At 37.3% G+C, this 12,440-nt stretch overlaps 1 protein-coding gene across 10 annotated transcripts in view; it reads left to right on the top strand.

The window, feature by feature from the left end:
* The window catches only part of dlg1 (discs large 1), a 331,205-nt gene that overhangs the window by 153,704 nt on the left and 165,061 nt on the right, over window positions 1-12,440 (top strand). For all 10 annotated transcript variants that reach the window (XM_066725415.1, XM_066725410.1, XM_066725416.1 and 7 more), the window contains exon 3: window positions 2,678-2,814. In XM_066725415.1, coding sequence (XP_066581512.1) covers window positions 2,678-2,814 — 137 coding nt within the window. The remainder of the gene's footprint in view (window positions 1-2,677; window positions 2,815-12,440) is intronic.

The raw sequence follows: 12,440 nt of genomic DNA, 5'->3' as shown, positions 1-12,440 counted from the left end.
TTGCAGTAGATGAGGAATTCCAAGAGAGATATGAAAATGTTATATATAGAAAGAGAGGGAGAGGGAAACAAGAGATTGGAAAAAAGGACAACCGACGAGAAAATTGTGAAAAGCTGCTTAAAGTTCAGTTTGCGAAATATGCGTTTTTCGCTAAGTATAATCTTTCAGCATTTTACGCAGCTGTTGATAGGAATTAGCGATGCTCCCAATTAGAATAGTGAGAGTTTGCCGAGGTTCGCCATGCGTTGATCCCGCTTCTGACCTTTGCTATCTGGCGACTGTTCCGACGAGTCGAGCGAGTCCGAAATGAAATTCACTTTGATTAGATATTTAATAGCACACGGTTTCCCACTGCAGTGGAGTAAAAGAAACGAAACGTTCAGAGATTTTCCATAGGGTATGCGATTAATTTCTCTGTATAAACTCTAAAAGGCTGATCGGACAAAAATTAATTAGCACTCTTGGCTAGAAAATTCTTAGGGATTAGCGAATTAATCCTCCAAGTTGAACTATTACTCTGTATAGCCAAGCGAGGCAGTTAAGATGCCTCGGTGCACAAACGTAAGAGAACGTTCGTCTTCGTTTTTCTTCGTTACCATCCTTATATAAGTATATATAAAAGATATAAATTTTTTTATAGAACAAACTATCTTTTATTTGCATTCAGATAGGTCTTCTAAAAAATTTGATATATTTCTTATAGTTACCAAGTTAAATGAAGTTTTATATTCTACCTCTGGGACGTCTTACGAATGCCTCACCCTATACAGGATATAGTTTTACCGATTTGTTCAACTACAATCTAGCCAAGAAGAATATTAAAATTTTACAATGATTTTTAATTAAGGTCTGGGGGTATAAAAATAAACAAAAGTTTGCTTCTTAGAAAATTCATTGCTCGATCCCAATTTTCAGATTGATATAGAATTAATGGTACATCCAGTCGAAAGTGATATTCTCATCGCAGCATTGCGGATATCGACCACGCAAGCTCACACGCGAACACGCGTCGTAGGTCGAATGGCAAGAGGCTGGTAATCCGTTTAATTTTCCAAACAAAGCAGAAGGATGATTCGTATCCTCGAGCAAATAAGCACCAACTTGCTTTTGCAGCTTTTGACTTTGTTCCAGTGAGAACTTTCACCTATGATTCAATCTATTTCATTATATCTACACGACTGTTTACTCGTGTTTCCCTGGAAACTTCAATCGTAAGCTTTTATCCCTTATCCCCCTATACATCGGTGCATGTGCGAGTAAATGTCCCCGCGTTACCAGCCATTTTGGAGCTTCCATGCAAGCTTTCGGACACATTTCTCTATGAGCCAAGTTTGTACGGTCCAGTCGTTGTATGAGTTACGTTAATTTAAGTGTGCCTCGGTCAATACAAGCTTTCACGTGTCGCGTGTGCTTCTTTGTGCGTGTGTGTGTGTATGTGTGACGCGACTCACCTGTGTACACGAGCAATTGTTTGTGTTCGCTTTTACCTGTATTTCACTGAATGTCCCTATTGTCACGGACTGGTGGCTCTTCTATTCGGAGTAACGTGCTCCGTAGAACAGGAGAGCAAGGAGTTACGGGCTCCCTCGACCTGGACGACCTGCGTCGGACGTGTTGCGGTGGTGATATATATTCCCTAACGTACACCGTTTCCATTCTGTCTGCCATGCACAACTCCCCTCCTCGGCTCGATCCTCTCGAGAAACCCAAAACGAATTCTCATTACGCTACTCTCTTAGCTTATTTCTATATAATAATCCTGCGGATCAATAATTTTCCTACTCCTTTTTCTTAAACTTTTTTTTTTTTTTAGCAAGGTATAATGAAATTGTTTGATTCGTCGAGTATATATATATGTATATATATACATATATGTATACCGACGAGTATAGCTATTATTATTCTCTTATTGTCCAACTGAGAAACTCAATTAGTAGTGCCTTTGGATTATTGCGCCGTTCTTAACTCTCCGAAATAATACTAAATTAATCATTTTCCATCTCCTTTATTCAAATTAATCTTTATCGCACTGTAATCAAATTCTTTGCTTCGTCAAGTACGAACACTATTGTACTATTATTGCCTAAGGGAGGGGGCGTGATTAGTGGTGCCTTTAGAAGCTCTAATTGCTCGCACTACTATTTCAAGCAGAAGTCTTAAGCTGTTCCTCGACCTTTAATCTCGATCTAGGTGGAGCAACTTAACGGCTTAAACCATTATAGAAAAACTTACAAATTTTATTATCCATCGATGCTTCCATTAAATTCTTGCCATTTATGACTCAATTATTTGTATTTTTTAATGTTTATTTCAGAAAATAATTTTTCTCGTCGATTCTGCAATGTTTACACAAGATATTCTATATGCATGATCAAATTCATATAGAAACAGCGATTTTCAGTTTAACTATTTTAAAGAATATATTAAGTCGTATTAATTTCTTTTACCTAGCTCTATACTTTAAAAAGTTAGCAAGTAGTAAAAACTCGTCATTTCGTAACTTCCAACTGGTTCTGCCAATATTAAAAAAGTCACGAATGTAGGAATAAAATAAAAAAGTTAATATATATATATATATATAACTTTAAAATTAATGTAATTAAAAAATAATATAGGGATATGGTCGTTTCGTTACACTCTGTACACATATATACTAATGCATTCTCGATCTTTCCAGATATTCAAGAATTCTATGAGCTGACGTTGCTAGACGAGTCGAAGTCGGTGCAGCAGAAAACCGCGGAGACGATTCGTATCGCCGACAAATGGGAAGCCACCGACGGTCCAATCACGCCAACCTTTGCCCAGAACGATGTGAGTTTATCAAAAGAGAGAAAATAGAAAAAAAACATGACTCTCTCAATTTTTATCATCTTAACATAATTTACTTAAAATTCGTAAAATCCGTCAATCGCTCTAATACAACTATATATCCTACATGTATTTCTTCCCTATTAGTAACATTACTATTCCAGTGAACAAGAGTAATCAAGCGTTATATCGAGAACACTCTAATTAGTCTCGGTAATTATTATGAGCCAATAGTCGTATTTAACCAAATCAATGGAGCGTGTTCCATTTTGCAGTTATCCCTCTCACTCGCTTATATAATTGAAGTGGTTATTTTGAAATTGAAAGGTGTAACACGTTCAATTTCTGTTTATTTCAAGATTTCTTTTACAGAATAAAATATTTAAATTTAAATAAATGCATCGAGTAAAAATGTTGCTTTTTTATGAAAGTGAGCAATAGCATTAATTATATTTCTTCAATAAAATTTATATTTCGTTCCTGTTACAATGCAGAAATACTCCATGTAATTATTACTATTTACTAGAGATTGCTCGTGAATAAAAAAAAAAAAAAAAATGGATATGATGATTTTTGAGGATATTTATGAGCATAATTGGAAGACGCCGAGATTGGTTGGGTCCCATGCAGAGTTGATTGTTTCCCCTAGCAAAAATGTAATGTCGGAGTTTGGCGCTAATCAGAGATACCGTGGTATTCGCGGGGTCGTTAATGAAAGCAAAGCTTCGATATATCTAGCAATTTGCAATCGTTGCACGGGCAAGTGACGCGTCACGTCGCGCACGCTGCCGGAAACACACACGCGCGCGCGTTGCCCAATTAGCAATTAAAATCGAGACTTGGCCGATTGATCAGCGACGCACATCCTCGCGCGATACCCATGGACTTTCGATCGCCCCCTTTGATTATAATTACTGCCACTAATTACTCTATCCCTCTCTCTCTCTCTCTCTTTCTCCAATTCCCATTCATTATGCTACCAATGCGTAATTAGCTCGCCTCGTATGACTGCATGGTTACGATGATTCTACGACACTCGATACAAGTGACACTTTAAAACATGTCTTGTACCATATCTTATTAATACGTCTCGATATCGTACGTACTATTGACGTCATAATGAAATTTCTCTTTGCTCTCTCTCTCTCTCTCTCTCTCTCACTCTCTCGAATCACTGCAAAGACTATAGGTTTTTTGTGCTTTTAGCAATACTGCAACTAACTTCTCTCTTTCACTGCTTTCTATTCGTTATGCGTATATAAATTACCAATGCGTAATTAGTTTGACGTATGTATATGAGTAGCCACGATGATTCTATGACTAGATAGAAATGGCCTTGTGACTCACCACGATATGTTATTAAAAACTCCCTCAACTTCTTTTCGAATCATTAAACAAATCAGGATTTTCGTGTATAATTGTGTAAATAAGTTTGAAAAACTTGTAGTAATTTTGCCAGCAATTTCTCTTTCCAGTTTCTATTAATTTTGCTATCAGGTCATAATTAGTACACCTTGTACGTATAACCCCGATAATATATTCTATACGATTGGATAAAAATGACCCTTTGAACTATGCCTTATTATAACGCGTTATTAATACACCTCGATATTACGCCAGGATGTTGATGAAAATTCTCTCGACCCTTCTCGAATCATTAAACAAATCAGGATTTTCATGCTTGTGGAAATAAGTGTGAAAAGTTTAGTAATTTCGCGGATTTATGACACGGGGCAAAATGCATTTTGCATAGTTTATCTTTATGAGAATTCTCACATCGTTAAGCGTAGGAATGGCAAAGCCCATACTGCCCGAAGGAAATATTTCTTCGCGGTTAGCGTGCATGAGAATTTATCCGGATGAAAAATGTCTGTTTCTTGTAGAATTTATCGGAAAGGATTGAGCAGAATTTTCGGTGAAGCTTGGAAATAACAAAAAAATAAACGAGAAATATTTCCTTCTCGTGCGGTTTTGCACAATTCTAAAAAGAAGATTATACTTGTATGTACATATATAGGGTGTACTGGTGTAAGAGTACGTAAACGATAAGAGTATAAACTCTACGTATAGACAGTCAGTAATTTATTCTTCTCTGACAAGTTTATCAATGTTCAGAACAATGACGAAAACAGCTGTTTGCATTGTAAGAAAAAGAAAATATCAGCAGGTTCTCAAAGGTTACAATAGGTTGCAATTTTTCTTTAAAATTCTTATCTGTGTTTGATTGATCGTCCATTCAAAATAGGAACGTGTAAATTATTAAAGAACGATACCTGAGCCAAAAGTTTGAAAAGATACTGTAAAATCTTCATAGAAGAAGAAATATGTGGAAATATACACACAGAGCTACATTGAGAAAATAGACGATGAGTATAAACTCAAGTTAATTAATTGCGTACAGCTATCAGCCTGGGTATATGAGGGTAAGCAAATGCTACTGTTTTGTAGACTGTTAATTATGTTAAAACTCACTATGCAATTGCCTCATTTTCGATATTTATTTAACAATCTTTTGTTTCTTGTTTTTATATTCTGCCAAACCTCAAGTGTTTACTCCTATACATATATTAGTCTACCATATTGTACATATAACAATGTTGGCAGGCAAGCGAGAGAAAATTGAGAAGTAGTTATTAATAAATGGATGTATCTATAGTATACCCAAACGAAATCGTTAACAGAAATATGAAATGTGTAACGCACACGAAGATTTCACTCTGCCAGTGAATACTCTAATGGTGCTGGAAAAAGAAACAAAGAGATTAACTTGGTTAAATTCAGTGCAGCTGTACTGATGGTATTATCCAGAATGATAGGGGTGAGTTGAGGTTTGTTTCGTACTGTGTTTCGTCGGTGCTGCACTATCAATTTATGGACTGACATGGGATACGTTACGAGAGAACAAATTCCTTTTTACACGACAATTAGGGAATAATACACGTTACACACGTTCAATTTCTCCACAGAGTACAGAAAAAATTATTTGTTCTCAAAAAAAGCATCTGACAACACTTTTAGATTTGTTTCTAGCCATATTTATAGCACACAGATTATATAGTATATTTCCTTATTAGAAACATTTATTGTGTTAGATATGAAAATTTTAGTTTCCCAGTGGTTCCTCGAATGCAGCTGAAAAGAGGAAAATAAAAAAGGGATTAAATCGATTAAATTATGCATCTCTCCTGATGGTATATATTTTTCAGAATAATATAGGTAAGTCGAGATTTATTTCGTACTGTGTTTCAACAGTGGGATGATTTTAAGTGTCACTTTACACAACATTTAGGGAGAAAATCATATTGGATAGATCTCCAATCTCTATATACAGAACATATCAATATAGCGATTTACTCTCGAGAAAACAATTTGACAAACCTTTTTGAATCTTCAAATCGATCCATCTGTTAAATATTCAACAGAAACTTCAAATGTAGGTACTACATATGGAAATTTCATTCTACCTATGTATTTTCAAATGCATTAAAAAAAAAATGCAGAAATTAACTGCATCAAATTATGCGTCTCTATACTAACGCTCTATATATATACATATATATATTCGAGAACGATAGGGGAGAGTTGAAATGTATGTATTTTAAAGCGTATTTCCGCATTAAGGTCAATTTGCGAATCGACGAGGGAACGTTACGAGATGACAGATTGGTTTTTACCGAAAAATTAGGAAATAATAAAAGTTTACTCGACGTCTCGTCAGTGGAAAGAGTGCCTAAAGCATTGTTTTCTCACGAGGAAAGCTTCCGCCAAGCTTTCTCGGATCTTTTCATACAACTTCTCCAATGCCAAGCAACGTGCGATGTTCTGGATGCTTTCAGCCATCTCCGTATTTCACGAAATGAATGAAAAATACGTAACATCGTAATTTTCCGCTGGAAACACGAAACAGAACATCCCCTTGGGCATTCGTCCAGAGAGATACGCTATTTGCATATTTGTACTACAGTGAAATGCCAGACCATTGTCAATTCATCTCCCCATGTGCTACGTATCTTTTTTCAAATTATAACTGTTATCGTAAAACTGCGATAATGATGATAATTGCTTTATTAAATAGCAAAGTTTGTTTCGCGAACTAGCGAACGATAAGAATATTTCGGATGGATCAAGAGTGATTAAGTGATTAAACGGTGATGGGGAACAATACGAGTGTTAGTTGGTTCGTCGAATCGTTGAAAGCCCGAGTTTCCGGCTGGGCAAAATCGGAGGATGGCAAGCTGGCTCGGAGCGATATTCCCTTGTTTGCTTTCCATTACTTGGGAGAAGGTAGCTAGCTGTCCAGTAAAAGCCGCCCTAGCAATGCAGTAAAATGATAAGAGGAACGTCCACTCTCTAATATGAAAATTTGCTTCTTCTTTACTCCAGCCTTTTTATTAGAATTAATTATTAATATAACAATTTTCTTCTTTTTCTGTAAACTATATATATTTATTACAATGCTTACCTCTTATCTTCAATTTTCACGCTTTTTCGTTTTCGCAATTTAACAACGGGAAAATAGCTGAAATTTTTTTATTGTTTAAAAAAAAAAGATTAATTGGAATAAATCATGTTTTGGACAGTGCTAATGAAATGCTTTGATCGGTATTGATAATTGGCTTTAATTCAAGTGGATTAATAAATTAGATTTGATTCTAACAAGTTTTTTTCTTTGTATAGCTATGTAGGAAATATTAAAAATTGTTTCGCTGCGGCAGGTCAATTGATTCGGGAGCTCGTTCAATTAAAGAAAAGGTAGCTGTGCGTCAGCGATGAAGGAAGGAAGGAAGGAAAGTAGGAAGCAAGCAAGCGCGCAGAGTCTCTTATCGATTTCGGTGTCTCGCGGGAAATCGGAGCCTCGAACACCCGGGAAGACCCAAGGAGAAAAGCCTGTGTATACGCAGACACCAAGGAGAATCCGCTTTTATCATAATAATTTGACCCATTTTCAAACCATTAACAATCACTCTGTACTCTAACGATTAAATTCAACAGAAATAAGAAGGAGTATAAGCTCCCCCACTTTCCATCATTTTCACCCAAAAACTTTATCCGCTTGCATGCTTTTCCAACTCAACGTTGCAGCAACCATTTATTTATATATATTATATCTATCTATACTCTCTCTCTCTCTCTCTCTCTCTCTCTCTCTGTAATTTCCACGACTGTTTAAATTACTTCAATCCGATTACAGTTTACAAATGGCGTTTGCCACTTTACAGAGCGATGCTGTAATTTTCGAGTTTCAACCTGTTTCTACAAATCTGCTTCGTTCCTTTTTATATATTAATTAAAAACTGACTGGTAATGTAGTATTCCATTATGGCTGGGTTTTGTAATATTAGACTGTGAAACGCACAGAGGTGCACTTAAGGGAGCGTTTGTCCTATGGAATGGCCTTTCTCGGCCTTAAAATATCCCAGTCTTATCTCTGAATGGATACCGAATAGAGAGAGAGAGAGAGAGAAGACTATTCAACAAACCCAACCACTATATTCTATGCACTTCCGTCCGCCTTCTTCTCAATTCTTTAATTTTCTCCTCAATCTACTCCAGTGGTACGAACGATTTCAAAACCATCCCTGATAGAATACGCGAAACAAGCTCGTGATAAAAATTCAGTAACTCTTTACATTTGAAGGAGCAAAAGTGGATTAAAAAAGTTTTCCCCTTCTGGTCTGGATTTAATTACGGCAAACGAGTCAATCTGCACTTCTCCTCTTTTATTATTGTCCATGGGGCTTAACGGTCTCTTCGGGCTATTTCAAAGACTGCGAAGAAAAGTACACCGTAAAGATAACGAGAGATTGAAAAAATAACAAACGTAGTCATCGTTTGGTGGAATTATAAAAAAAAATATTTTTTCGAGTATCTCTCTCTCTCTCTCTCTCTCTCTCCTCTAAGAATCCTCAATACCTTACGAATGCTCCAAAGAGACCGTTATCAGTTTATTTGAAAGACAGCTAAATAAATTAGACTGCAAAAATATATATCGAGAGAGTCTGAAGAAATAAAAACCTTATAACGAACATTTGATAAGAATTACGAAAATAAAAATTATTCCTTACATTTCTCTCCTGGCACAAATATCTCAATATTCTACACAAATACTCCGCGAAGAGGCCGTTATTTTATTTAAAAAATCACCAAGGTATAAATTTAAATAACAATAAGGTTAAAAAGAAATGTAGAAAAGAAGAAAGAAGATTTTCTGGTAACATAAAAAATGAGAAGAAAATATTTTTTCGAGCGCGTTTCATACGTTTCCCCTCTGAAAATTCTCAATGTCTTACTGGAGTATCCGGTGAGAAAATCTGTGGCGTTTTGGTATGGAAATTTTCTCGCTGCTCGCTTTTATACGAGCGTTGAATCTTTTTCTTGCATGGGGAAGGAGGTGGGTTTCGGTTTAAAAACGGGCAATTTTACGGTACGCGTGAATAGATGGACGAAATTCACGCAATGCATTAAGTTTACACACCCCACGTGGAATGCATTGTAAAGCTATGGTGAGAAGTGGTAACGGTGTGGCGCTGATGCTGAAGAGTGAGGGAGGGATAGCGAAGCGCGTTCAGTCGTCGCCGGCTGTCGTTTGGAGTTTCTTCCATTTATCGGGCGAACGTGGTATCCAAAGGAAATGGGTTTTAGCCGAGTGCTACTATAAATTCCATTTGTCCCTTGAAAATGCCTGATATATCGGCTGTTGAAAGCGCGCGAAATACACGTACCCCAGCTTGCGTCCACGTAAATGGGAGCAACGACTGTCCGCGAATATCTCAACGATACAAATCCTTCGTTACACCTACCCTACCTACCCACACCCTCCGACAACACTTAAAAGCAATACAATGTCGCGAAACACGAGTCCTCGAAACTTTACGACTCCCCCACTACCACACACTAATGACTCGCTGGCTCTACACACATATATGTATATATTCTTAAAATAAAAGAATAATTTGTTTCTTTTTACAGAAAAGGCTGAAACGTTTGTACAAAAATGTAAAATTTTTTAATTCCTGAAGAAACTGCCAAGTTTTGAATATTTTAAATAACGTACATATATATATATATATATATATCGTTTATTTTTGCTTCGCTTAAGTGTATGGAAAGTGACGGGAGGAAAAATGAAGGTATTGGGAAAAATAGGGTAAACGTTACGGAGATTTCAAGTGGGATATCCTCGGGTGAAAAATCGATTTACGATTTATTATGAAACACCATTATCCTTTGTGAGAGCTTTATCATTCACCATAATGGCATTCGCATGCTGATTAATGCAGCCCCTGTATCCTTCTGGCTGCCTCTTGCCACATCCCAGCTTCATCCCAGCTTCATCCTGTTCAACCAAGACGCGCGCTCACTTCATTTTGTGGCTGCTTTTATCGTATCTGAGTTGTCCGCATTTGCGGATGAAAAGCTTCGTGGTAAAATGGCTTTTTAATAGCGGGACAGATTTTTCCATTAATATATATACGAACTTTCCTCGAAAACAAACGTTTCCACAATCTCTCTATAATATATAATATTTATATCTGCATGACCATGCAATCCCTACGATCCTTTCAAACTCTCGTAATTTTGTGAACAAAATTCTGGCGAAGAAGAGGAAAGTTTGATTGGTCCGATCGATGATGATTATCTCGTGTTTCGCGAGAGGACCCGATTCGGGAGGTACTATATATATATATATATATATATAACCATACGTAGTAATCGAGGAATATTTGAGAGTTGGCCAAAGCCATAAATGTGACCACTCACGCGTGTGTTTGCACGGAAGTTGGCGCGATATTAGCTTCCGGTTCATGTATCCCGAGGGGAGGCGTACGTTTGCGCGTGATGATGAATGTCCCGTCATCACTGCGGTTTCCCTCTTGAAACCTTACGAGACGCAATACTCGAGGCTCGAGCTGGGAATTGCGTCTTTAATCACTCGACCGAAACAGACAGCATCCATCGACTTCTATTCCAAGGTGGTACGTGCTCCGGTCCCCGCACCACGTCTACCATACCTTTCATCTACTTTCAACTCTCATTTCCATTCTCAGATTCGAACCTTCCTATATCGATCCTCTACTTCTCTCCCTCGATCTCTGCATCTTCCTTTTACTCTTCCTCCTTTCACACTCGTCACACTTCCTAAAATTTAATCTTCGGCATTTTCCTATCCTCCCAACATTACAATGTACAATAACAATGACAGGAGAGTCAGTCAGTTTATCATGCATTTACACGACTTTTTTCTCAATGTAAAAATGCACTTTTATAGCGATAGTAGTAAATTTCAAAATTGCTTATTACTATTTTATTCCTTCTTGCTCTTATTGCTTTTACACACACGCATACAATCTCACCTCTACTCTCAAAATTTAATCCCCTACTTTCTCTTATCCTCGTATGATCATTCCTCGATCCGAATTGTTCCGATCTCTCCTTTTCTCTCTCCGATCGACCCTCCGGCCACCTCCGTTCTCAGATTCGAACGCCTCGATTACCCCCCCCCCCCCCCCCATTGCTTCGACGTCCTTGCACTTTCGTGTCTTCACTACTACCCCTCCATGACTCGCGAATATACGATAGAATCTTATCGTTAGCACTTTCCAAGGCAGCCGAAGCTTAATTATTCTAGCGATTTCTGATTGGTCGTGATTAATGGATCTCGGTGATCTATAGAAATCAAGTCCCCTGGATCATTAAACGTCAGGGTGTAAGCATCCACCGAAATACCCGAGAGTTTCGTTACTCTCAATAATCCTTCGAGTACCGCGTCCCGAAAGCGGACGAGTATATATACACGCAACTTTATAATTTTATTATAAACGGACTTAAAATTAATCAAAGAATAACAGTGAATTGAATAGAGCAACGATCTCCATCAACGTTAAGTTTCGTACTTTTACAAACGTGAGCATTATTAAAAGTAAACTTAGCTTAGTTATCATCCAATTAAACTTTTGCGTTAGCAGATGAAACTTTGATAATAGCTTGATAACATTATCTTGAAACTTAATAATCTCGATAAAGAAAGAGCTGTAAAGTGTAGGAAATTTAATAATGGTATTACAATTTATAACATTGAAACTTGTAATAACAAGATATTATCGTAAATCGTACAGGGATTTTGCAATAATTCAGTGTTTTATATATAGTAATTGGAACCGACTGATTTTGTACGGATTATAGAGTTCAGTGGTGTAAATCTTGCAAATGTTCGTAGGTAAAAATAAAAGAAAGGTTAAAATACAGGGATAATGAAGGTTGAGGGAAAATTCAGTTGGCTTTACCTGTTGCCAGCGAGAAGTTAGTCGACTTCTTGCTTTTTTCACAGTTCGTAGTTTGCCGTAAGTGGCTCATAAACAAGACGGAACGTCAGCGCTAAATACAATTATGCCCAGCATAGGCAATCATAAATCATGGAAATTTCTCGCATTAAAACTTTTGCGGAACGCCAATGAGCTCCAATTTTTTTCTCCCTTCCGTGTGCTATCGTGCTCGCTCGCGCCCCTTCCTACCCGTTTCCCACTGACGACGTAGCCGCTCGTAAGATGGTCTAATCGTGCGAAACAATGCCGTGTATATCGATCAACCCACTCCCTCTCCTCGCTCTATAGTCTCACTTCACCACCAGG

Source organism: Prorops nasuta, unplaced genomic scaffold, assembly GCF_024137725.1.
Source record: "Prorops nasuta isolate Cenicafe-Biocafe unplaced genomic scaffold, Cenicafe_Pnas_1.2 PNAS00004, whole genome shotgun sequence".
Classification (NCBI taxonomy): Eukaryota; Metazoa; Arthropoda; class Insecta; order Hymenoptera; family Bethylidae; genus Prorops; species Prorops nasuta.
The sequence above is the reverse complement of the archived record's forward strand: the minus strand, read 5'-3'. Positions and strand labels throughout refer to the sequence as shown.